The sequence below is a fragment of the Pomacea canaliculata genome, linkage group LG10 (assembly GCF_003073045.1).
Source record: "Pomacea canaliculata isolate SZHN2017 linkage group LG10, ASM307304v1, whole genome shotgun sequence".
Classification (NCBI taxonomy): Eukaryota; Metazoa; Mollusca; class Gastropoda; order Architaenioglossa; family Ampullariidae; genus Pomacea; species Pomacea canaliculata.
Window position 1 is genome coordinate 7,113,554 of NC_037599.1, and position 25,572 is coordinate 7,139,125.

At 36.3% G+C, this 25,572-nt stretch overlaps 5 protein-coding genes across 5 annotated transcripts; 2 read left to right on the plus strand and 3 right to left on the minus strand.

Annotated features, from left to right (window-relative positions):
* The first annotated feature begins 1,663 nt into the window (after positions 1-1,663).
* Positions 1,664-4,722, plus strand: LOC112574447 (cell wall integrity and stress response component 1-like). The gene has a single exon (XM_025255527.1). The coding sequence runs from the start codon at positions 1,947-1,949 to the stop codon at positions 2,748-2,750; it is 804 nt and encodes a 267-aa protein (XP_025111312.1). The 5' UTR covers positions 1,664-1,946; the 3' UTR covers positions 2,751-4,722.
* A 341-nt stretch (positions 4,723-5,063) lies between these two features.
* On the minus strand, positions 5,064-11,558 carry LOC112574488 (DNA primase large subunit-like). Its single transcript, XM_025255605.1, is given in 13 exon segments — positions 5,064-5,983; positions 6,325-6,481; positions 6,656-6,738; positions 7,396-7,522; positions 8,014-8,196; positions 8,731-8,810; positions 8,813-8,870; positions 9,065-9,202; positions 9,597-9,689; positions 10,009-10,129; positions 10,341-10,429; positions 10,916-11,027; positions 11,417-11,558. Coding segments are annotated over 12 exon segments (1,419 nt in total). The 5' UTR covers positions 10,997-11,027; positions 11,417-11,558; the 3' UTR covers positions 5,064-5,774.
* Positions 11,559-12,280: 722 nt separating this feature from the next.
* On the minus strand, positions 12,281-17,419 carry LOC112574194 (tRNA selenocysteine 1-associated protein 1-like). The gene is made up of 10 exons (XM_025255081.1): positions 17,099-17,419; positions 16,565-16,662; positions 15,454-15,550; positions 14,656-14,708; positions 14,232-14,335; positions 13,937-14,084; positions 13,460-13,643; positions 12,854-12,902; positions 12,684-12,742; positions 12,281-12,393 (listed from the first exon to the last, which is right to left on the minus strand). Exons 1-10 carry the CDS (start codon positions 17,165-17,167, stop codon positions 12,319-12,321), a joined length of 936 nt encoding a protein of 311 aa, XP_025110866.1. The 5' UTR covers positions 17,168-17,419; the 3' UTR covers positions 12,281-12,318.
* A 50-nt stretch (positions 17,420-17,469) lies between these two features.
* LOC112574193 (p21-activated protein kinase-interacting protein 1-like) lies at positions 17,470-21,957 on the plus strand. The gene is made up of 9 exons (XM_025255080.1): positions 17,470-17,584; positions 17,806-17,972; positions 18,468-18,588; positions 18,699-18,826; positions 19,204-19,286; positions 20,309-20,371; positions 20,738-20,835; positions 21,180-21,294; positions 21,532-21,957. The coding sequence occupies exons 1-9, from the start codon at positions 17,520-17,522 to the stop codon at positions 21,901-21,903; spliced, it is 1,212 nt and encodes a 403-aa protein (XP_025110865.1). The 5' UTR covers positions 17,470-17,519; the 3' UTR covers positions 21,904-21,957.
* Positions 21,958-22,110: 153 nt separating this feature from the next.
* LOC112574195 (transmembrane protein 14C-like) lies at positions 22,111-25,522 on the minus strand. The gene is made up of 4 exons (XM_025255082.1): positions 25,372-25,522; positions 23,206-23,307; positions 22,883-22,970; positions 22,111-22,410 (listed from the first exon to the last, which is right to left on the minus strand). The coding sequence occupies exons 1-4, from the start codon at positions 25,445-25,447 to the stop codon at positions 22,365-22,367; spliced, it is 312 nt and encodes a 103-aa protein (XP_025110867.1). The 5' UTR covers positions 25,448-25,522; the 3' UTR covers positions 22,111-22,364.
* Between the last annotated feature and the right edge of the window lie 50 nt (positions 25,523-25,572).

The following is a 25,572-nucleotide window of genomic DNA, read 5'->3' on the forward strand; positions in this document are numbered from 1 at the left end:
AGTAAACAAGCAGCCACCCCCTAACAAAAAAATTAAAAGCAATTAAATTTCAGAATTAGACTTGCTCTTTCTGAACTAAAACTTCAATCATAATTTATTTGAAAAATATCATTTTTCTGTCCTTGAGTTTTTTTTCTCCTTTTTTCTGACACCTGCCAACAATTGTTCACTGCTTTGTTTCTTTGTGTAAAAATGCAGTCCTATCCTTTCTCTCAGCCACTCCCTTCACCGACACACCAGATCAACAGGTGCACACACACACACACACACCGACACAGCTGTGATTTTTGTGATGGATTAATTACGAAGTTCACATGCGGTGAAATGGTGAATGAGTGCATCTGTGAGTGTGTTTGTGTGTGTGTGTGCGCGCTCCTGTTGCTCTGGTGTGTTCCTACATGTCATGTTCACCGTCTGTTGCTGCATAACGGACGTGACTGAAGTCTTGTGGAACTTTCCGGAAAAGCAAAAGACCGGCCTCGCCGGCGAACATCTGTCAGCAGACGACAATCAATGATAGCTACCCTGAATTAACAACCACCCGGACTACAGCTCGCAGTCAAACACGCGCCTTGGCAGCTGGCCAGGCAAGTGCTCTGTTGATTCCCCAAAAACTACCCCGGGTGAATGACAAATAATCCTCGACGATACCGCCATCTTGTAGATAGATAATGCGATGTGAAGAAACACAAAAGGTTGGGTAGATTGGTTTTAACAACTTGAAGGTCGATGTTTGTTTTGTTGTTTGTTTGTTTTTTTCACTCTTTAAACCGTTGCTTTTGTGGAGAGAACAGTAACTTTATAATTAAAAATAATAAGAAAAAGAAATAATGGAATAGATTTTTTTCAGAAAAGAAGACCAAAGCTTGTAGAATACGGTTACATTTTATTCTCTTGGTCTTCAGATCAACTTTCTAATTTCATTTTTTGAAGTAGTTTTGCCATTGATCATTTTGACATCGGCGAAAGTTCACTAAAATGTTATCGTATGTAAATTGTGATGTTTGATACAGAACAGACACCTTACAACATGTTTTTATATACGTGCATTGTGCGTGCACGCGCGCGCGTGTATTTTTACTTATTATTATGTGTATATTTTTGCTTGTGTGCATGCGTGCTCGCATGTCTGATGGTGAACATGTATGTCAGTATATGCAAATTTCTCTGAATGCAGAGAAAACCGGGAGTAAGGCTATACTGGTTAAAAGAGAGAAAAAAAAGTAGATTGCATCTACAATCGGTGGATGCTCGGGATATTTTCTCCCCAGGAATTTACCTCCACGCCCTGATCAGAAACTGTTACCACTGACCAGATTCTCCTCCGACCGATATTCTGTCTCCGTACCCGATTGAGCAACACCCGACGCACCATCAGCAACACACTCACATCTTTCTCTCCATCCTCCTGGGACATCACCGCAAGCATCAAACACTCACCGTCACATCCAGCGTCATCAAAACGATCACGACTATCCCCTCTGTCCCTCCCAAACGGTCGTTAAAGTTCTCTCGAGCACAATGTGAATCTGAAAAACAACGGCAGGGCGTCGAGCGTTCGGAGTCACGTGGGCGCGAAACTAGGGCGATGACGTAGTGGTGTCGGCACCCGGCCCTGCGGCGCGGTCGCTGCCGTCGCTGGTGTATAAAGAGCCAGTGCGCACAACGGTCCGCAATCAATCTCAGACACTTCCACACAAGCTGCACACTGTATCGAACAGCAGGCGCGGTGACTTCAAAACTCAGTTTGCCTTCCAGGATATACGACCAACTGCCTGTCGATTCTCCATCGCCATCACCACTCCTCCAAAAATACGGAAGACGTTTACGGCAAGTTTTCCAGAAATTTCTATTGCCGATTTTTTTGCAGCTGAACGGACCTGAACGTTCACTTTCTTGTTTATATTCTCGCAAAGCATCCTAGTTGTGTCGCTCCTGCAGCAGTAATGGCTCCCACGTGCGAGACGTGCGGCAAGAGTGACAGCGCATCAGCTGCAGCTGCAGCTGCCGCAATACACCAGTCGTACTGCGACGTGCCTCCTTTCCACGGCATGTTCGACTGTGACGACGACGACGGCGAAGACTTGATGTATCAGGTCGGCAGCAACATCAGTCGCTACCCCACCAATACCAACACCACCCCTCGCAACATCATCCCCGAAGCGTCGGAGACGTTTTTGCGCGTCATGCAGCAGCTGGACTCCGCGAAGGACGACCTTGACCCTGAAACCATCCCACCCAGCAGCAGCAGCAACAGCAGCAAAAACAAGAACAACAGTAGCAATGGTTGCACCAAGCCAAAAGAACTAAAGTCAGCAGCCAGCGCCCTCTGCGAGAAATCACGAGAACAAAGGTCAGTAAAGGTTGTGAAGAAGTCAGCTTCGTTTTCTTCTCACCACTCGTCGCTGTCGTCCTCCTCTTCTTCCTCCTCGTCGTCGTCGTCAAAGGCAGCGTTCTGCGCCCAAACCGGCGACCGCAGCAGCAACACAGACGCCGCATCCAGACGCATGTCCATGCCGTGCACACGCAGGGAAAAGCACGTGCAGTGGGCGGACCAGGTGGGCGCCGGAGCGCAGCTGGTGTCCGTTCGCCTCATCCGACCCCGGGTGGAAGCGAAGGAGGATGACAAAGCCGCGTCATCGTCCTCCCCTGCCAGGTCCATCTTGCGGAGGCTGGGCGTCACCAAGAACGACAAACCCGTGACTGAAGAGCGATCACTCTTTCGACGTCTTGGTGTCGGCAGACGTTGAACAGAAATCTTGGGTGTCCTCCACTTTGCAAGCGACTGACACTTGTCGCAGATTCGTTTTAGATCAGCTACCCGAGACAGCAGACGGCAACTCAGAACAGAAAGCACCTGACCGCTGTTCCCCACCAGGGTTTCGAACCCTTGCAGCTGCGCCTTGTCTAATGAAGCGGAGAATGGACTTGCGGTGATGAACTGTGCTCTTGGCCCAGAGTCTTTCCGACAGCTGCGTACACCCGATGACGGGTAACAACATCCATTTACTGATGTTAACATGCTACCCGTTTAAAAACCAGAACGGTTTTTTTTCTAACACAGTGTACACAACGCATGTTCATAATTAATATTGAGAATTGTATCAGTCGGAACTGTAAGCTGTTGGTTTGTAACCCACTGTTCTATTCGTGGTCTTCAGGGTATGTGTGAACCCGATTAACTTATTGTTTGTGTCAGCATGCCTATTGTTTTGGAGATAAAAGGTCTGGTTTCTCATTTATGTATTCGAATGAATGAAAAAGTTCAGTCATTAAGAAGTTAACGCTAGTTATTTATACTAACGGCAGATGAACAGTGAAAACTATTTGTTATTTATAAAGCCGGCAGAATGGAATGGGCACGGACATTGTTATTCCAATGTGCCACAATCTGACAAGCGACCTTAACTACCTGATGTCGTGAAGTGCACATTGGGTGGGCGAGAGAAAAAAAAAAGTATTTCCATTGAACTGTCCATTCATACATTTAAAAAAAAAGTGTTTATGTACAAGATACACAAAATATAGTTATTATAATGTTAGTCGATATTAGATATTCACAATATGCGTGTGATATATAAATACACACACGATATATGTGTAATCAGTAGACACCTATATTTTCAATTTTTGAGGTGTCTGCGTTGTTCGTCCATCATGCGTGCCAGCTGGACGTTTTCATTCACTTGTTTTGAACTTTCGATAAGAAAATTTTTCGTCAAACAAGTGGAAGAGCACGCGTCTATAAGTTTTTTAAAACACCAGTTTGATTGGTGGAAATAATGTGTTCGTAGAAAGTTTTCGATCAATTTAAATAACTATATATATTTACTAAACGCCAAAATATTGCACTTTTTCCGCAACCCGTATCAGCCGCGACTCACCAGGCTGAACAGGGATCGGCGGGGTGGTTAGATGCACAGCTACGTTAAAATTGTGATTTTTTCTTGTCATTTGTTCTGATATTTGCCGTCTAGGCTGTGGCTTTTCATTTTATACTGCATGACCTGCTTTGAATGTCACACCAGTCAACATTTTGAAATCGTAAGAACATCTGACTTAATTTTTTTCTCCTGGACAGTGGTGCAGTTTGTTTGAAAAACGCGATGGGTCGGTAGCATTACAGTGTAGAACCAGACTGTTTCCTGCAACTCAGAAATGACTTGCGTATATATGGAAACAAGACGGCTCTCTAGAAAATAAAAATGCAGATTGACAATACTTTTTTTAAATCAACCATTAAAAATGGCAGTTCACTGAACCAAGAAAAATATCTACTAGTTTTTTTTTTGTATTAGCTGGTCATGCACCATGCTTTTGTGTAAAGCAAACTGTGGTGAGCACCCCTCTCCCATTTTACAAGCAATTTTTTTCTATGTGGTCACATTTCTACTTATATTATTATTCTCAGCAACCACCAGTTTTCGTTGCTATTGAGAAATATTTTACTTGGAAAAAGTCTTCTAAATCTAAATCTTAAAATGATGGATTTACTTCCATGTTCCTTGCAAAATGTTCATGATTATTTCATTCCAAAAGTGTTCTTCAAAGTCTGATGTGAAGTCTTTTACCTGTGTGAATGCTGAAGCTTACAATCAAGTTACTGTGGGTTTAACTGTAAAGTACAGCCTAAAAATGTGATGCTTTTCATGTCATGTTTGTCTGACATGGTGCTGTATCTTCAATTAAGGCAAGCTGCAATAAAGTGCTAATTGAATTTTTTAAAGTGTCCTTTTTGTTAAATTAGAGCCTTCTAAAGGCATGTATAACTGTTTACGTTCTTTGTGTCGTTGCCTTTTCTTATCTCTTGTTTATAAGCTCAACTCTCAGCCTTCAATGTATGGTTTTGCTTTTAATCATAGTTATATCCTTATTTCTTGAACAAATCTTAGATATGATTTATTAGAAAACATCCAGTGACTAAACTGTAACTGATTAAAGCATAATATGAAGCCAACATAAAAGTACCTCGTTGCAAATAATTATAAATTATACATTACGAAAAGTTCTAATGGGATTTGTTCAGTGTTCAGATCAATCCTGATCACAAGCCATGCCACATGTATGGTTGGCATGACACCCAATTTATTGCATAGTTTCTCAAACCTATTTTCTTGCGTAAAGGCAAAATACTCGACACAAATTTTGTCATTATTAAGTATACCCTCTTGGCTCACACAGTCAAATTTCTCATGATAAAGAAGTACAATTACACAGATACAAGGTTTAATTGATCCAATAAAACCACTGAATCCTACTTGTCTCCTTCAAAACTCTGGTTGCAGTGCCATGACCACAGAGTACAGCCGCACTACTCACCAGGACAAATCAACTGACAAAGGGAAGTCACTGTTGCTTAATTATATAAGCACTCTTGTATTCTCTCCCTTAATCACATTTAAACAATGTAAACTCTACAAATATAATTTTGTACTTGATTTTCTTAAGGATTTACACACTAGACGGGAAAATAGAACGGCAAGGAAGTAATGACAATTTATATTCAATTTTTAAAATATTTGTTAGGTTATCAACTTGCAAAAATGGTTGTATCTGAACATAAGCACCTCATTTAGCAAAGATATCATATCTGCAAGTTATTATAACTGACAATCCAATCTTCCATTAACAAAATAAATCACCCTCTTCTAGTGTGCTTTGTGCACACATTGAAAAGAAATTCAGTTAAAATAAATACACAATGATTAAATATTTCAAAGAAAAAAAAAAACAACAACCACAGGACCCATTTATTCATCTTCTTTACAGACAGTTCATTCTGCCTCATCTAGCAAAACAGTCTCATCTAGCTCATCAAAATCATCCTCTTCATGTGGATCACTGGCTGTTGAAGCAGCTGGTGCTGTGACATCTTGGGAATTTGATTTGAGATTTGTAACAGTGTCAGACTGCCTGTCTTTAGAAGGTGGTGGCACAATCTGAACAGCGCGTGGTGCTTGTGGAGTATTACTGTTGATTTTATCTGAAATAATAAAAACAAGGATTGTTGTTTGTTTGTGTTTAATGGGAGAATGACATGCAGCCTTGGCAGCCTGATCTGCTCGAACATTGCCTGAGATACTCGCTTACCATTTTCCTAGGTTCGGTTTTTGTTTTTTTTTTTTGGCGCCATGATATAAAGAACTTGGTTCGTTCCTTATACTTCCCACCCAAAGTGGGAGGGTTATGGTTAGGGTTAAGGCCAGGCCCTCGGGGGCAATAAAAACAAGGGAAAAGAAGAAAAAAATATAACATAATAAATTAAAATCTTGTCATACTGAAAAAAAAATCCTATCTACCTCCATAATAAAAATATGTCTGTACCTTTGTGAAGTCGTTTGTAGCTTTCTTCAAAATATTGGTTTGGATGCTGAAAGCTGACCTCCACATCTATAAGTCCTCCAGACAGTGACCCATGAATCAGCTCAAACACTCGGGCACAGGCCACCTGATAATGGCCCCCCTTCACAAACTGCATCACCTAAGATAAAACACACATCATATTTGGAATTATTTAGAATGAAGATGCGAGAGTTGGATGCTGTCTATGTCAGTGTCTTGTTTAGTCTGTTGATTTCATGTAGAATACACTTTTGTTTATGCATTTATATATTTATATAGTCCTTGTCTTTAGTGGACCACATATGGTACATACCTGATCAACACCTTCCTGCTTTAACCCTTGACCAGCAAGCTTTTGCCGAAGAACATCAGGATCTGAATGCTTGAATGGGCAACCTAATAAGGAAAAAAAAATAACATTAAAATTTATTTAGACTAGCGATAAGATCATCAAGAATGTTGTTACCTGTAGTAAACATAAACTGCTCAATGATCACATCTGCATAACAGCAAGCAGAACTCAACAATCCTTTAGGGCTCATTCATTCTTGAGAGACTAGACACTTCTCTTCCTTGTTTGGTGGACACATTCAAACACCTATTTATCTTTGTTTTTAATAATAATAATAATGGTGGAAAAATTCCTCCCCTTATCCATAAAAATTAATTAAGAACAGTATCAGAGATGACTTTCCCAAGAAAACATCACAATGTTGTCTTGTGTAGCCATTCTGGAAATGTAGTAGTATATTAGGGTTTCCTTGGACCTTTAGAATGTTATGAATGTTTAGAATGTTTAGAGATAGGAATCAACCTCACAAAAACCTGGCCCTAAAATAAAAGTGACCTCTAACATCATATTCTCCAAGTACGGAAGGGTTACGGACCAGCTTTACCTTTATCTTAGAACTGTAAAACTCTAAGGTCATACAGGCTTCTTGTAAAATCTATGGGTAACAACACAAAAGTAAAATTATTTTTCTTCTTCTCTTTACTACATATTCTTTTTTCATAGATGTTTAAAAAAAAATTTAAAAACTCATGAATGCTGACCATGAAAGTCACCAACTCCTGGGGTATTGGTCGTAATGATCTTGATGCAACTGTATGGTGTGTAATCTGCCTTTCTTCCCTCTTTACCATAGTAGTGGCGGATGCTATATGAATACTGCTTGTCAAACTAGGACAAAAATGTTTGAGAAAAATCCAATGCAAAGCAGCATTCCCAGTGACAAATTTCATCTTGATTCAATGCTGTTGACATAAATGATTTTGTTTTATATAATCGATATTCATACTTCTCCAGCAAATCAGTCTGGATGGCTTAATTCATACTTAGAAAGTTAGTCACTAATAGCCAGCACTAATATGAGACATTTCATTTGCTCCCTCAGCAGTCCAGTTACTCAGAGATAAACTGTCAGTTGTTTATATATGTGTGTGTGATGATGATGTAGACGTGTCTTAATGATCTATATGTAAGATTGCATGGGTTTTTTTTTAAGTTTTCCCTAATAAACAACTTTATCTTTATCATGTCCTCAACTTTTAACTAGCACTTGTTTTTTTATTTTTGCATATGAGCACACTTCCTGAGTATAACTCCCCACTAGAATTAATAGAGTTGGTCAGCGTCATTGTCAGACTGCAGTTAAGTGACTGTTTCCTAACCTTGTCTCCATCCATGATTTTGGTGAACTCTGATTTCCAGAACCGTATGGCCTCTTCCAATGACAAGCCAATGCCCTTCAAGAAAAGTCCATACTGCATGCGGCCACCATGTCGCAAGTGGTGGTTTGAACGAAAAGCTGAATGTAATTGCTGCATGCAAAGTGGGAATGAAGTCTTGGACAGCTGAGAAAAGAGGATTAAGCAAAATGTTTGTTTTGGTATTATCTTTAATGTGATCAGTTCTAGCATGCCTTTGAGAAATCAGATAAACATAAATTAACAGCTAGCTTTTTGCTCCTTAAACTCGTCAGTAGGTAAGGCTATATATATCATAACAAGCAAATCCAACCCTGTAATGAGTGACCAGATTTATGCCGAAATTATGCAGACCAGAGATGATATTTAAGCCCCCAATTAACCTAATATTCCCCACACAGTTATAAATTATTAATTAATCAATAATAATTTATTACTGAAATATTAATAAATTATTAATCAATACATTATTAATCAATTTATAATTAGTTATTGGTGCTATTGTCAATGCAAAACCTTACCCTTTTACATTATAAAATCAAATGAATCTTTGCAATGTTAAAGAGACAGGTTATAAAAAATACATCAAATAAATAAAGAAGGTAACTTTATAGTCATGTCATTCAATTTCTTACTTGTACGCACAAAACAATCACCCAAGCCTCGATCAATCTTTCTCACCAAATCAATCATGTCAGCTGTGATTTCGCCAACTGGTTTCTTGCTTGCGTAGTCCTGCCCAATGTAACGACGACTGAGACTGACAACATTGGTAATAACCTCCCATCTTCTTCCAGGTGAGGCAAAGCTCTGTAGGTTACCTGGACAAAAAGTCATAAGCCTGTGCTCAGAAACAACTTTTGATCTTTATAATACATACACAGCTCAAACAATTATGTATAAACAGTCAAGGAAAATGCTAAAATATTATAGGTATAGGTAGCTGTATTGCTCCATTTGAGTGGTAGAAAAGGAAGATGTGATGAAGGATGGGCAACTGAGTTGTCTCACTTACTGCTAGACTGTGTGAAAGTTGCATTCGAAACAACGTCAGAAGAATGGAAACCAAATCGTCTTGTGGTACATATGCAAAGCCATGGTGCACATAAACTCTACGACTTCTGACTAGGTCTAGAGCTTCAGTAAAAGGGACCTGAAAAATGATTACCAGAAAAAAAATCTTACTTAAAGTGAGTCATCCCCCTTATATACAACAAGCATAAAGTTTCTGCTTTAGATATAATCATAAATAGCACATTTTCAACACAAATGATGCCTGAATGTGTAACAGCAAAATATGTTTTAATGACTAATTAAGTGGCCCCACCATAATTACACAGTAAGACAGAAGGAAACTACAATAAACCATGATCAACTGTACTAGAACACTCAGAGCTATGTTATATGATGAAAGAGAGTAAAAACAATACAAATAAAGCAGAACCTTATATCTAAATACCAAGAATAAATTACATTCAAAAAAGATGATTATAAAGCTACTAAACCATTTAAAACATTTCCTCTATTATATTTCCATTATGTGCTACCTTGTAGTGCTGAACATTCTCTATGGCTAAAGCTTCTTTGCCCTCAGAATCTTGCAAGTTTACAAGAACTTCTTTCTGCTCTTCTGTATCAATCTGTTAGCATGATAAAAACATCAAACGGTTAATGTTCACATTACACAATAAAATAAATAGCTAGCAATATCCAATTTAAAAATGACACAAACCTAAGAAACAGTCTGTAATTAATATAACTTCTTTTTGACATTCTTATAAGAAAAATTAACTGTTTAGCAGAAATTGTATATGCACAATTTGCATCAGTATTATTAAGAAAATTTAATGGTAAGTAGTTTGAAGGAAGTTGTATATATATATAAGAAAAAAATAAACCCTTCATTGGATTAAAAATACTGTTTTAATTGCATGCATTTAGCTTGACCTTTCAACTTACAGGTTTGTAGCCAAGGTTATTTATCTCCAGGAACCTTGCTCGACTTTCTGCGGATTCTTGTTGAAAACGAAAGCGAAATAAATCGATTTCTTGTTGTATGAACCATCGTCTGAGTTCCTCTCTGCACAATTATTAAATTAAAAGAGATCAGAGGCACAAGAAAGTAATAATCGTTCTCTATGACTCATTTACAACACAAATATTATTTAATACATTGAGTATAATGAGAAACTATCCATATTTTCATTTTGCCTTTACAGGATAACATTTTTTTTTAATGACAACCTTGACAATCTTGAGAAGGATTAGGATATAAACAAAAGTTAACTTACGATCTGCAATAGGCTAGACGAAGAATGAAATGAGAGACATTGTCACGCCATCTGAGAAGTTGTTTTTCATCTTCATCTAGTACAGATTTCTGTTTCAAAGCATAGGACACAAACATTTATTGGCACTAGAAAAAGTAAATCCTTCAGCTTATTAAATTACAGTACATCGTCATTCAGATTTGTCTGTTTGAAAGATTTATGTGTTATAAACACAGAATCCTACAATGCTAGGACTTCCAGCACAATATACTTCGCTTAAAACCTGTATTTTTTCTTTGTATGTATAATAGTCTTGATTTTTTTCAAAATAAAATTTTGATTAATTTTCTTTAAAGAAATCTTTATTAAATGTCTGCTTCACAATGATGAAATGAATTAATGTCTTGGATGTTCATTTTTTTCTACAGGAATTTAGTATTATTATTATTATTATAACAATAAATGTTTCTACATTCGAAGTAACGGAATATCGTGGCTATGTGATATTTTCTGCTATGTTTATATAAATATTAAGAAGCAAAAAACATTTGTTTTGACCACTCATATGACCTACAAAGACAGAAAAACCTGCTTACTTCAAAATAGACCTCTTCAACTTGCTGTTTTTTATTTCTTTCTCCAGAAGAGTTTTGTAATCCTGCGAACCTCGAGAACATCGCACTCCAACTGTTTCAACTGCCCTCAATACTGACACACACAAGACATATATAAGTGGTTGTTAACATGTCGAAAGGGGTGTGGACAAAGTGCACTTGAAGAATAAAGTAAACTTTGCCTGCTATTTCCAACCTTTTGTTTCATTCATTACAGGGATTACTGTCATATGTATATCATTCTGATCGCTCTCGATGAATGTTTTAATTTAAAATTATACAAAAACTGAAGTATGGTGGTCCGATTTAAATTTGAAGCTTATCAGTTTATCTCAGCGTCTAGAAACGCGCTACAGTAGACAGTTTTTATCTAAAAACTCGCTGTTTTCTCTAAATGGCAGTTCGGTAATAAAGCATTCAATTAAGCCGATGATAAATGCCTTTATGCTAACATTATTAGTGCGACTACAGGTCACAGATTACCTTTCAGACGTTCTACTGCCAGCTCCTCAAATTCTTCCAGAGAAATTGTACTTGTTGGCGGCAAGGTGTAGAGTTGCACACAATGTTCAAAAATGTTCGTGTCAATGCCATTCACCTTCTGTTGTATTCGCTTTGTTCGCAGTGTCGCTGTTCTGCGACGATCAAAATCCATCTTCACTCGTGTGTACGACGACGACGACAGCAACAACGACGACTTTCTAAAGTCCCGCCAAATCCACGCCTCCTGACTTATCTCCCCTTACACGTGTGGCGACTACGCTCGCTCTCTCCAGAGACAAATAACATTATTTTATTTAATGTCTGTGCTCTCTCTCTCTCGCATGCCTGTGATAACAGTCAAAAGTCGCCACTATCATGCGATGATTTGAATCTTGTAGCTATAAGACCTGTAAGGCACACACCTCTCAAGCATTGTTAACTACTTTCAGTCCCTAGTCCCTGCTTATGAATAATGAAAATGTTGATGAATCATTGGTACATGATTGAAGAGAGCGAACTTAGTAACAATAGTATTGTGCATATATGGGATCCGGTAAAATGATGTGGATACTTAGAAAAAGAAATACGATCAACCATGCAACTCAGACCATTGTGAAATTGTGTGCAGAAACACAAAGTGTTACGCACAACAATTTTGGCATTGCTATCATAAGGTTTCATCTGGGCATTTTATTTCTTATTTTGCTAAGAAATATTTATGACACAAAGGCTCAGTTTTCTATCATAGGTTCCCCCTTTTTTAAACAAGCTTTTTGTTTTGTTTTTTTTTTACTTTGCTTAGAAAAGGTTACATATTCCATTCATCAGCAGCGTAAATTCAAAAGCAAAAGGAAAGCAAAATAATTTCAGAGACAAAAATCTTTATTCAGTTGAAATATTTTCTAAACTCCGAGAATTTCTGTCATCACGTTGTCCACGCCATACCACCTGGATCGGTCTAATGCCTCAAAGAAAGACTGCAACATAGAAGCCATAATTATTTAAATTCACCTTTAGTTTTATAAAAAAAACCTTTCCGAACAGTAATAAATGAATACTTTTCAGAGAAAGCAAGATCTCTCATCTTTTATTTACAAAGAAGTCTTTATGCTTAGGGACACCACATTACTTTCAAAAAGTATATTTACGGGGGATAATTTTACTTCATATGCATGCTCTCTTCGATTTACTCACACACATTTTTAAAAGTTATCTTAAAAGCAGATTTCCAAAACTGAATTAAGAATAAAATGCAAGTGCCACTTACCTCACTGGATTCAATGAACTCTCTGTTTTCTTTGGCTACATTCACTTCCAGGCATGGATCTAAACATGACAGAAATATTGATGCTTTAATATGAAATATACTAATGCTGTTGTTATTAATTAATTGTTGTGAAATATGTGCATATCTACTTTAAGAATAAAAGTTCCTACCTTCTAGTACTTCCATATCCTCATCATGAGCAGCAGCTGGCTGTTCTGGCTAAAATGAGTCAAAATAAAAATAAATGTATGCCTATTTGTGGGTTTGTTTGTTTTTTTTTTTTTTTGCTGCTGCTAATTCAAATAAAAATTGAAATTATGCCTTCTACAACTCCAGAGAATGTAGTGGAAATAATATGAAAGGCTACTCAATCAATAAATAAGCACTAGAGAAAGAATTTCCTGTTATAAAAAAACACAGTAAGGGGATTCTTAGCTCATGCAAGAAATCACACACACACTTCCCACCATTTATATGTTACAACAAAATAACATAAACACTTAGCTGACACAGACTAAAATTGTAATTGGACTTTTCAAAGGACTTCAGAAGTTGGGCACATGCATGCACGTGAACACACATTGCAGACATTGTAAACAGTTATTAACTCAGAAAAAGGGAGGAGTAGTCAGAAAAAACCCCATCAAATTTAACTGTTGCAAATTTGTAAACATACATGAATTTCGATCCATAAAGGTACACCTTTATTAATAATTGTAAGAAAGGAGCTGACAAAAAGATCATTGTTTAAATATTATACTTGTACAAAAGCCTACCGAATAATCAAGAGGAGCTGGTGGATGTGCATTCTGGTAATGCTGACCATAGTGGTAGTAATTACCCCAGTTGTAATACCCACTGTAGTGAGAATAAGGGGCATACATGTAAGCACCACCATGCCCACTTGCAGTGTATGAGGAATTTGAATTGTCATATGTCTGAGATCCATGGGATCCATATCTGCACAAAATTATAAATTGAGATAAATTAAGAGAGCACTGATGCTAATGTTCATTTTCTGGTGAAACTAAGAACTCTGGAACTTTACTAATCATCATTACAAAATGCTTTTCTTCACTATTTTAAAAACATCACATACAGTATATTCATTTACAAGTCTTATCTAGCCTTTTCATTTGATCCAGAAAAGGTACAGGTATATAAATAAAAGCATGCTTGAACCTCAGACAAATACAGTCATCAAGGAAAGCACAGAAAGCATTTACCCCCTACCTGCCTCCCTTCCCCCTTACCGTTTTGGCGCAGCCAATCCAACTTTGATTGGACGGCGACCAATGCCAGCCATGTGCTGCATTTCAACCAGGGCTTTTTGCTGGTCACTTTCTTCAGAAAATCTTACAAAACCAAAACCTTTGCTCTTGCCAGTGCTATCAAGGACAACTGAAATTAAACAGAAAAAAAATTGCAAAACATGTTCCGAAGCTTTAGTTTACTAATTATCATCAATCTAGTAATTTTTTTGTTTTGTTTTTTGGCAGTCCTAGAAACAAAAACATAGTTTGAACAATTTACAGAAAAACTTCTTACCTTTTGCTCCTCTTACAGATCTGTAGTTCTTGGCAAAAGCAGTGTATAGGATATAGTCATCTACTTCTGGTGTGAGGTCTCCAATGTGCAAAGAAAATTCTGGCCTGGAAAATATTTATCATATGCTTTTAATGAACAATAGTCAGTTGCACGACATTCACCATTCCTTTAATCTATACACACCTGTAATTCTGCTTTTAAAAACTATTAAAATAAAGTAAAATATAAAGGAAAAATTGTAAATACTGGTGACAAACATGGTAAATTAAAACTGATTTATAAGAATACAAGGTAGCCAATGGCATTCTTATCATGTTATTTTTAAAATACCAACTCATCTTTGTGTTTGATGAATAAAATGATCAGAATATTAAATACATGACATTTGTTTGTGTGCAATGTATACTCATAAACAACTACTCACAAAAGCTGCTGCTCTTTGCCAAAACTTGCTGGGTGAAGTTTAAAAAGTTTTGGCTGTAAAAATAAAAATGTTATTACAAAATTAATAAATGTAATTTTTTAAATTTTTATTGTCATCTTTTCCAAAATAAAATCTGCTTCTGTGTGTGACTAACATGATGGAAGCTAAAATTACAAAATAAAAAAGTGCCTCATTATTTTATGGCCATTTTTAAAGTTAATGCCACATTAGTAATTTTATAAAATGGCGTCTATCATTTTCATTCAGGCAAATGCCTCATTCAGACCTATCGGTGATCTGATGTGTTTTCAGCAAAGCAACCAATAAAATTATGTCTCATAAAATTAAATACAAAGCTCATCTACTCTGAATACTTAGCCCTACCTGTAATAATCACTATAATGGAATAGTTTTCAGTCCACATTTTATTCTATGTTGAAAATGTTCTATAAAATTATATGTATGTACAGAGAGAGAGACCAGTAGATGGTGTGTATACTTAAAGTGCTTAGTGCTTCATGACAGGATTTTGTTTAAATCTCTATTACTACCACTGACATCTGCAGATAAACAGAAATGATGTTAAGGATTGTATTGTGAAATAAATGTTGAAAAAAATATGCAGATCCATTTGAGCTGGAAGCTTAAAAATGTTTTCAATATATATATATATTTTCCTTATTCTCCTTCAATAGCTTTATTCTTTAAGAAAAATCTGTAAATTAATGATCTTATATATAGAGAGAGAGCTGTTCCTTTGCATATACATAAAAACAAAGTACAAAGACTTGAACTTACCGGATGTGTGTTTGGTATAGTTTTGCCGCTAAGTCTATGAAGTGCATGTCTTGCTTGATCAACATCTTCAAAACCCACAAAGCAATATGGTGTCTGGCTGTCAAGATAGTATTTGCATTAATAATAATAATTTAAGAAGTGAAAATACATAATTGTTAGTAACTCGGAGAATAAATTATTTTAAAGCACCGATATGCAAGCCATTAGGTTTATGATATTCATGCATAAAAATGAGCTATATACATTTTTAGAATGTGCTTATACAGTTGCACACAACTATTATGATTATTGCTTTAAGCCTTATAAGCACAATTCTTAATCAATTTCCTCAAGTTATTGTCTTGAGAGAGAAGAAGCCAGTCATCTTGATTGTTGACTACATCAACCAAGATGATTCATTCACAACATAAAGACAACTCAACCATTACCAAAAACAAACTGACCAAACCAAAAATAAATCAACTGTTGCCAAAAGGCAACTTAGACACTGCTTACAATCAGCTTGACCACAGTAAGAACAGAGAGAAAAATTGTGTGCATCAACAATCTTAGAACATCGCCTCAGTACATTTTAATAGGGATTTATCTACTTGTAAATAAGTGTTCATAAAAAATCTGTGTGTGTGTGTGTTTTTTTAAATAAGAGGAACAGATCAATCTGATGTGATAGAATTATCCGGTCTAGATTCTTCTGAAATTAGCTTCACACCCAACAATGTCCCTATCAACTGCATTTACTTTTTAAAAATGCAGTCCAACAAAGTTACAAATTCTTATTAAAAACACTAGTTTGTGTTGCTTAGTTAAGTGGTTTAATAATGCATGGTTAGGATTATGTGGTCAGCAGATTTGTTGTGGAGCTGTCTCAGGATGGCAGTCTGGTCATGGCACATGTCAAGTTGTCTTCAGGTCACTGTCAAATCCTCCTTATTAATTTAACCATCAGATTGTACAGATATTTTGCTCCTAACATCTCTTTCACAGTGTATTTTTATCAACTTTTAAAAGGATGTACTGGTCCACAAAATTGCACTGTGCCTATAGTCTGCACACTAACAAATTACAAATTAGCTAGATCCTTATGTAATCACCTAGATTAAGTGTGACTTACCCTGGATTTTTGCTTTTCATAATCTTGACGCTTACAACGTTTTCGCCATAGTGCTGGAATGCTTGTTTGATAAACTGCTCATTCATATCCTCATCCAGCTATGGACAACCAATATCCATACCCATATTCAGTCAACAGATGATAATGTGTGAACATTAATAATTGTAACATTAATATTCGTCATTATATAGATGTAATTTTACAAAACCAAGAAAACAAGGACTACAGATCAAGTACTATTTTATAAAAGAATGAGGCTGACAAAACAGCGATAACTAAAACAAGAGTAATATATATAAATCTAAAAAAAGAGAGAAACAAACTTCCCGAAGATCGCTTTGATAAGCGCGATTATCTGAGGTATAAAGAAGATTCATTCTGCTGATCTTGTTTAAAAAAAACGCTTTTACGACAAAACAAATTAAATAATGTGACCAACAGCAAATAACTGAGTGGTGAGATTATTAATTGGTCATTCGGTGAAAAAAGAAGCCAAAAATCAGAGAGATACAAAGAAAAATTTCAATAACTTACATTGCCCATCCACAAAGAAGGACTGAGATACATGTCGCAACGTGAATCAAGTCCAGTTGCTGCCGTCATAATATCGATAATTCATCAGTAATGGCCAGTTTTATTATTTTTTAATTACTTTTCACACAGAACTTAGTGTAATAGTCGCGAAGCGACAGCACTTTCTGAAGGGAGAAAACTCAGATCTTTTACGTATTAAAAGTTTGAGAGGTTTAAATTTGTAGTTTTATACTATTCATATCTATCTTACACTTATAATCCAGCAATATTTAATGAATATTTTTTATTTCTTGGCATTTGTATTCACTAAAACGTAGTGGTTTTTTGTAAAATAATTGGTTTGCTAATTGTCTGAATCCTCATATGGCGCGGTCCGAATACTGTCGAGTAACAACAACACCGCACGTGGGGCACAACGAAAATGGAAATAGTTACAGGCACATATGAAGAATTGTTGTTTGGCTACACTCTTGTAGAAGAAGAGGGGTAAGCATACCATCCAAAAATATTGATTGTCACTGTTGTAACGATATACAAAGTTAATTTTTCAATAGTAATTCGTACCGACATTTTTGATTTGCCATGTAAGCAAGGAATCATTTTTGTGATAGTATGTTACCAAAAAGAGAGATAAATAAATGTATAGTCGAAGAGAGTTGAAATAAGCAGAGTCACTTGTCATTCATGTCACTGTCAATAATGTTGCAGAGCTACAGTCTGCTACAGACTTTCACGGACCATTCACACAAAGGATGCATCAAATGTGTGGCAATTTCAGACAATAAGATTCTTGTTTCTGGTTGTACAGATGAGAGTATACATATTTACAATTTGCGAACACGCAAAGAGCATGGGACACTTGAGGAACACGAAGGTTTGAGTTTTTTTTAAAAATTACAGTTGTATACCAAAGTAAAACAGAATGCTACTAACCAGGTGTATTTAGCATCAGTTTACTTACAGCCCAGTATTTCAAAATATGTATTAATCAGATCTTGTCCTGTCCTGTCAAAAAATTACTCCATATAACACTATAAATGTTCTATATGGGCACCATTACCAATTTTTACATTCTCAAATTGTAGGTTGAATTTTACAGTCATAACATAAGTAGTTCCTTTTCAAAATATAAAATCAATTCAAAACTTTAATTATTCACAAGGGCATTATCAAATATGTGATAATATATGCATATAACTGGTGAGAAAAATAATTTTAATTGGAAGGGGGGCCAACAGTCAACACTCCACTGACCAAACTGCTGCACCAATACTGAGCTTAGCTTCAAGAGCCTACTTCATCATCCGATATTGCTCTGAAGATGACAGATCTTTGGTTTATTAACCTTATTATTATCATCATTCTTTAGGGTCCTTGACAAGACTGGAATTTTTCCAGAACTCTCATCTGTTTAGCACTGGTGAAGATGGCAAACTTTGCGTGTGGAAAGTAGCTGGTTGGGAAGTACTGCGCACTTTCAAAGGACACAAGTCAGTAGAAAGAAAATTTTTATTGTCTTTAAAATTGATATCTTTTGGTAATTTGTATTTGTATAAATATGCAATAAATTTCCTTAGCTAATTTGTTTTCTTTAATTTAGAGGTGCTGTCAACTGTGTTTCCATCCACCCAAGTGGAAAGATGGCTTTGACTGTTGGACAAGACCATACACTTAAAACATGGAATCTTGTAACAGGAAGGCCTGCCTATACATCCAATATTAAGCAAGGTAACTATCCCAATGCATAAATGCATAAACATGGTTATGAAAGGTATTTGTAATCCTTAGGTGAAAAGATGTTCCATTTAAAGAAAAATATGCCAAAGAATAAGTTTGAGATTAAAATTATACATATATGTTAGAAGCATAAGTAAAAAAAAATATATATATAAACAGTGCTAATAGTTTTTAAAAGTAAAACTGACATACCTAAACAATGACTTGTTTAGTGAATTTAGAATTTTATGGGCTTGAATGCAAAGCGAAAATAACCTTTGATTTTAAAATAAAAAAAGATACTAAATAGTTCTTTTTTTTCCCTAAGAAAATAAGTCTACAAACTATCAATGAAAGCCTTTTGAATCGCTTCTTAAATTCATTTGCAGTGGCAGACCTTGTGTTGTGGTCTCCAAGTGGAGATTGCTATGCTGTCAGTTCAAACAACAACATCAGTATATACAAAGTCGACGTAAGATGATTTGGATCAGTATATGAAAATAACAGGTCACCATGTTATACATGCACATTAATTGTCAGGCCAATGTAACGGGCTCAGATTTTGATTTGCCAGTACCTTTGTTCTTTTCTTGTGACATATTGTGCACCACAGGAATGACCTACTATCATATCCATATATACTACAAGTCGTCTGATTGGATGATGCCTTTGTTTTGTCAAGATGGCTACTGCAATCCTCTCTTGTGCAGCTCCCTCTTCTCTGGGAAATCGGGTGGCGCAATGATTAGCATGTCACCAATACAGTCACTGACGACATCCCAGACTTGTTTTAATTGAAATTCAAATGCATGTTAAATCATATAAGCTAGTAAATTTAATGTACCTCTGGGGATTAAGTGACTGGACACCCACCAATACACTGAGAGCTGGCTGTCCTGGGTTCATCTCTCACCTAGGTCACTCTGTTCTTCCTCTGCATGCAGTGCCTGTTTACAAGGCTGGCTGCCCTGCCATGATATAGCCTAGTTGCTTGCTTGGTGTAAAATGTCAATTACCTCCCTCCTCCCCCGTGTTCAGCTAATTCTGACAGATCCAAACTCTGCAGCATTACAAGATCATCCAAAACCTCTTATTAATGTTCTCCACTGGCTTCCTGTCCAGGCTATAAACAGATTACATTCAACTTCAGGTTCTTTACAGGCTCTGCTCCTTGCTTTCTAGCCTTCTAACTCACCATGCCCCAAGCAGTACACCTGTACTTATGCAGTACATTTGGACTCTGTACTTATAGCTGATAGTGGTCTCCTTTCTGTTTCCAGAATTAGGCTGAAAATCTTTGCATGTTTGGCCATTCAGCATCAAGATATTGGAACTGTCCTAAGCCATCAGTAAACGATAGTCTTCCAGACATGCCCTTTAAAACTTATTTTGTTGAAAATATGTCAAAGCATCTTTAGCAGCATATCATGCTTACTACATTTACAAGATTTTGTTTGTTTGGTAAAATAAAAATAATGTAATAAAATATTGCAGGATTGCAAAGTTTGTCACAAGATTCAAGCAGCTGGTCGGATCTGTGCACTTGCATTTCTTACTGTAAGTTTGTAAATCTTGGTATTATTAAAAGACTAGTGGGATGCAAAATTGTTTATCTAATGCTTGGATAAGGTAACAAGTGAGAGATAGGCACTGCACTCACAAAAACTGGACTAAGTGGCAGCTTTAACACTCCACACTCCTTCGCTACAGTCGCAACCTTTATCTTTTTATGTGTTTTATTGCCAAGGACCTAGATTTATTCATGATGTGAATCAAGTACAGTCTTTTACTCAAAAAGCATCGTGCTGGGAAAAGAATACTGTTAATTGTACTTTGACTTACCTTTATCTATTTGGAATGGTTAGGGTAGTTCGGTAGTTTTCAAATCTATGTTTTATAAGATATAAATATTGTGGCTTTCAGGCAGAAATACTGGCATATGCTGGAGATGGAGGAATTATTTTTTTCTATGATGTTGTTAATGGGAAAGAGCTTTACCAGATAACAACTGATACCAACAGGTAACTGTATTTTAATTAGCTGTTAATAGCCACAATTCTGAGTCAACGTTTAATCTTTTATTTTGTTCACTATTTTTCTTTTATTAATTCCTCAGCTCCAGTTTCTTGGATATTTTATTCTGCCCTAACCATGAAGGAAGTTACATTTGTATATATAAATTTTACAGAGAAACTGCATTTTTTCTGAGTCACTATTTTTCTTTTTAACAAGGGAAAGAAATTCAAAGTGTAAAGCAATTCCCTTAAAGACAGGACAGTTGTACTGTATAAAATGGTTACATATCTAACAGTTATACTTTTAGTAGTGGTCGGTGATTTGATAATGTTCCTTTTTTCTGTAAAAGAATTCGGGGACTATCCATTAGTCTCTCTCATACACATCCAGACAGTGGGAGCCTGTGGCTAACATCTGTGTCAAGTGATGGTTACATCAATGTCTACAGCATTCAAGTTGAAGAGGTATAGTTTCCTCAAGTTGCTTGTAAATGTGTGTGCATAACTTTTTTTAAGATGTTCTTTTATGCTTGCATTTATGACATTAACATGATCTGTGTTCAGATGCTGAGCATGTCTTAATGGCACCGTCTTTGACTAAAAAATATGTCCACTAAAACCTATAAGCATACTGAACTTTCTATACACAGAAATATGCCTGGATGTATACTTTTCATGTGATAGTTCTTATGTTTTCTTTAGGGTGCAGTCACTTCACAGTTGCTGGTGTCCCATAAGACCAAGTTTCGGCTCACATGTGTGGCCACGTCAAGACCAACCAAAAACCAGAGTGACAAAAGCACTGAAGAAACATCTAAAACAGCTGTTAAAACAAAGAAGCAGATGTTTAAAACCTCAGGCAGAGAGCACGATGAAGAGAACCAAACACTTGATCTTGCCTTATCTGAGCAGAAACCTAAAAAAAGTGCAAAAAATGACAAGAATGTGAAAAAAAGAAAGGCTATATCTGAGCAGGACTCTTGTTCAAAGAAAGCCAAAAAACTTATCAAACACAAGGAACCCAGTAAAAACAGAATCAAGAAAAAGAAGGCCAGAAGTGAGAAAAAGAAATAACAATTCTGTTTCATGAGAAAAGTATATTTTTTGTCACGCTCTTGTGTTAAAAAATGTGTTCAAGTGTGTGTGCATGGTTTATGTGTATGTTGGTTTGACATGCAATATATATATTGCTCTTGATCATGAAATGTCTACAAAAAGTAATATTCAGCCATATCTGCTTATGCACTTACTGGTTTTATTAAAACAAGAAAAACCACCAAAATCACAGGTATCTTTATTTCAGCATGGAAAAAATCTTGCATACAATTTAAAAATTCTTTTGACATACAAATTAATGAGCTATTGTACAAGACAAAATTAGCAAAATTTTAAGATCTCTTAAAATAAATGTTTACATAAAAATTATATTTCTATTCCTTTGGATCCCAAGATGCTTCAGACATATCAGCATTGAAAAAGACCAAACGTCCATACTAGTTAGATGACACTGCAATTTATTTTCTGTCAAAGAAGTATTACTGTTGGCTCAATCTGTACCCAAACCTCAACACCATCAGCAAACTGTAACACAAAGATTGTGATGTGAATGCAGTATGTGCAAACTTTAAAGATGTGCAAAAGGTGTACAAAACTAACACTTTTCAATGGTACCATTGGTCCTAAACCCCAAATTGAAAAATTCCAAGTCCCTTAACTATAAGACACACAAATTGCTTACATTTGGAATGGCTGTTATTGTTTATTTTCTTGTTAGCAGGATAGTTGGTAGCACAAAAGATTAAAGTGTGTGAAAAATGTGTTTAGGTGTGGTTTAAAAATGTTCTTTTAGACGATTTTATAAATCTTTATCTTAGAAAAAAAGTTGGTCATTTTCTGGTGAAGGCAAAAGAGGAGTATTTCATCTCTAATTGAGATGTTTCACCACTGTAAAGACAAAAGACAAAACTTAACATGCATAAATGACTTGAAACTCATTCTTAAGGTCTTTTCACAGAATTTTTTTTTAAAGTTAGCAAAAAATACTTTGATATACCTCAAAGTGCCCACCAGGCCTGCAGGCATGAACTTGCCAGAATTGAAGAATCTGTATCCCATCACACCCGTTAGGACTGCAGAGGTAGCTGCATAGACAACATTTTCGAAGAACATGCTTCGCTTGAGATCGAGATACCCGAAAGTTCACATGTGGAATTTATTGCTCAAAATTGTTGGACTTTTAAATTGGAAGACATGAATAGGTATTAAAGAATTTTGTTTTGTTTGCATGCCAAAAAAAAAAGTAGTCTGATGAAGTTTGACAGAGATCATGCAATCTGCAGAAGAACTTTACGTATGGTTTACCTCCAAAATGCTTACCCAAAGACAATGCAACATTTTTGGGGTCATTTGTTGTTTGGTAAGCACCAATACACATTAGTCCACCACAAGCCAAACCCATCATAAGGGATGGAAGGCTACCTGTGAAAGAAATTTTTAGTCCAGCTGACATTGTTTTCACAGTTTACTTGAACATAGCTTAAAAAAGCATGTTTACTTTGCAGACAAGCAAGAAATTGAACAGTAAAGTGATTTATGCATGCAGCAGGATAAAACTGATGTAAAATTTCTTTGATATAAATATTGAAAAGATATACCAGCAACAAAATGACTTTTGAATTATAAACACTAAATAATCAGCCAAGGTACCCATTTGGTAATATTTCAGCTTTGATTTTACTGCTTTCGTTCGGTAGCTCTAGTCACTTATCATGCATGGCGTCATGAAGTAGTGAAACTTTTGTACCGTTGGTGTCCCTTCTGTAACACCTTACATTCCCTGACTGGGTGAAAGTTGGCAATACATGAAACTTTAAGAAGATGAAAATCGTGGTAGTGCCAGTGACTTTTACTCTGTCATTCCATCTCTCTCTGACTGCTCCATTCCCCAATCTCTCTCCCACCCACCCCTCTTTGCTCTCTCTAATTACAATGCATACTTTTTTAATTGCATAGCAGAGATGTTACTGTTTCTTGTCCATTATTTTTCATTTTGAGCAACAGGTAACAGAAAATAAGCATTATCTGAAGCAATGTCCATCAACCATAATCTCTAATCTTCCTGTAGATGAATGTTATCACCTATCTAACTTGGTGAGCATTGGACGAACGGTGGATTTTCAAAAAAAAAAAAAGGCAACCTGCCTAAGGGAAAAAGAAACCCTGCCAGCAATAGCAGGAATTTTATTTTTCTGTGTTTGTGATGTTAACACTTTTTCATGAAGAAACAGTTCCATTTTTTTTATCTGCTAAAAGCATCTTAGTTTACTAGAAGCAACTGCAAGTATTTTCTATAACAGGACTTACTTTTTGATGATGACTCTTAATTTGGCTTTAGCTTCCGAGTATTACTGATGCTTTTATGGTCACGTAAGAGTGTGGGTGTGAGAGACAGATAAAGTGACTGGCAAGTAGTTACCATTTGAATGATAGTGTATGAATATGTAAGATGCATCTGATGCCTTCTTATAAGTGTGTGCTCATACATGTAAACATTTTGAGCCACCTCTGTTGATGGAGTAAATCAATAAATAATAATAATTATTAAGAAGTACACTAACATTTGGAAACTTGTTACAAGTTCTAAGGCAGCGGTTCTCAACCTTTTCCTTGTGACGCCCCCTTGACGAACAAAGGTACGTCCGCGCACCCCCCTTAGCCAGTAATGTAAGCTAATTTCACTAATACCGGTATAAGAAACTTTTAAAAAATGACCACCTTCGCGCCCCCCTTGTAAGCACATGTATCGACCTCTATCTAGAGTCAAATTGAACCCAGAACAACTTCACTGTGATCCTGTCCTGACTATGAGTGTGCATAACGTCTATCTGTAAGTTACTTTGTGTATGAGTGAATGTTGTAGAAGTGAGTGCACCTGTTATAGGCGAATATGAGGGCATGGTTGTTGATGATTTAGATTATGTATGATTTGTAAAGCGCTTTGAGTAAATCTTTGGAAATGCGCTATATAAATTTTCATTATTATTATTAAGACCAAATCAGGCCACTTAAATACAAGTCGTTTCCACATCAACAGTCGAATCAACCCAGTTTCAATAGAAAAACTGATAACTATGACACAAAAAGCTTTTCACATCTACTACTGCCAACTGCGCGATGCGTTGTTTGTGCACAGTACATGTCATGTATAGTCAAGTTGACTTGCCTTGTATAGTCATAAGACAAATTTTCAAATTAGTACAAAAAAAGTAGGTCAGCAGAAAAGCATGCAGTTTATCTGTATAATAAAGCCAACAGAACGATTCCACAAACTGAAGAAAAAAGAAACCCTTCAAAATAAATTCATCACAACTTCAGCCTCACCACAGTATTTTACTATCCAATCTTGAATGTCCCGTGACTCCACTACAGAGCTAAGTAACAGATTAAAGTCGTCAAAATTACATAGTCTCCGACAATTTTGAATCGAAATAAACCAAAAATAACTAATTATACACCCGGATGTGATCTAAAACCTTCAATTACCCGCTTTCACATAACCGAGTATCCCTCCGGCAGCGAGAGTCGAGGCATAAGCAAAACTCAGAAAGTCTACTGCCATGTTTTTTCAATGACGCTGTACGAAGACAAAAGTAACCCTGCTCGTAGAAACGATCGATGGGTATATGCACTGGCTCTAAAACAGTAACGAATTATCTGTGAAGCTAAAATTACTTCCAGTTAGTT

What these genes read in the sequence shown, in the direction of transcription:
- LOC112574447 (XM_025255527.1), top strand. Translation starts at nt 1,947, where the DNA reads ATGGCTCCCACGTGCGAGACGTGCGGCAAGAGTGACAGCGCATCAGCT.
- LOC112574194 (XM_025255081.1), bottom strand. Translation starts at nt 17,167, where the DNA reads ATGACGGCAGCAACTGGACTTGATTCACGTTGCGACATGTATCTCAGT. An exon ending in CTTCTTTGTGGATGGGCAAT is followed by an intron (nt 16,663 to 17,098) that starts GTAAGTTATTGA and finishes GGTTGTCCATAG; the next exon opens with CTGGATGAGGATATGAATGA. An exon ending in CTATACCAAACACACATCCG is followed by an intron (nt 14,709 to 15,453) that starts GTAAGTTCAAGT and finishes TTATTTTTACAG; the next exon opens with CCAAAACTTTTTAAACTTCA.
- LOC112574193 (XM_025255080.1), top strand. Translation starts at nt 17,520, where the DNA reads ATGGAAATAGTTACAGGCACATATGAAGAATTGTTGTTTGGCTACACT. An exon ending in CGCACTTTCAAAGGACACAA is followed by an intron (nt 18,589 to 18,698) that starts GTCAGTAGAAAG and finishes TCTTTAATTTAG; the next exon opens with AGGTGCTGTCAACTGTGTTT. An exon ending in TACATCCAATATTAAGCAAG is followed by an intron (nt 18,827 to 19,203) that starts GTAACTATCCCA and finishes ATTCATTTGCAG; the next exon opens with TGGCAGACCTTGTGTTGTGG.
- LOC112574195 (XM_025255082.1), bottom strand. Translation starts at nt 25,447, where the DNA reads ATGGCAGTAGACTTTCTGAGTTTTGCTTATGCCTCGACTCTCGCTGCC. An exon ending in AAATGTTGCATTGTCTTTGG is followed by an intron (nt 22,971 to 23,205) that starts GTAAGCATTTTG and finishes TTGTCTATGCAG; the next exon opens with CTACCTCTGCAGTCCTAACG. An exon ending in GGCCTGGTGGGCACTTTGAG is followed by an intron (nt 22,411 to 22,882) that starts GTATATCAAAGT and finishes TTTGTGTTACAG; the next exon opens with TTTGCTGATGGTGTTGAGGT.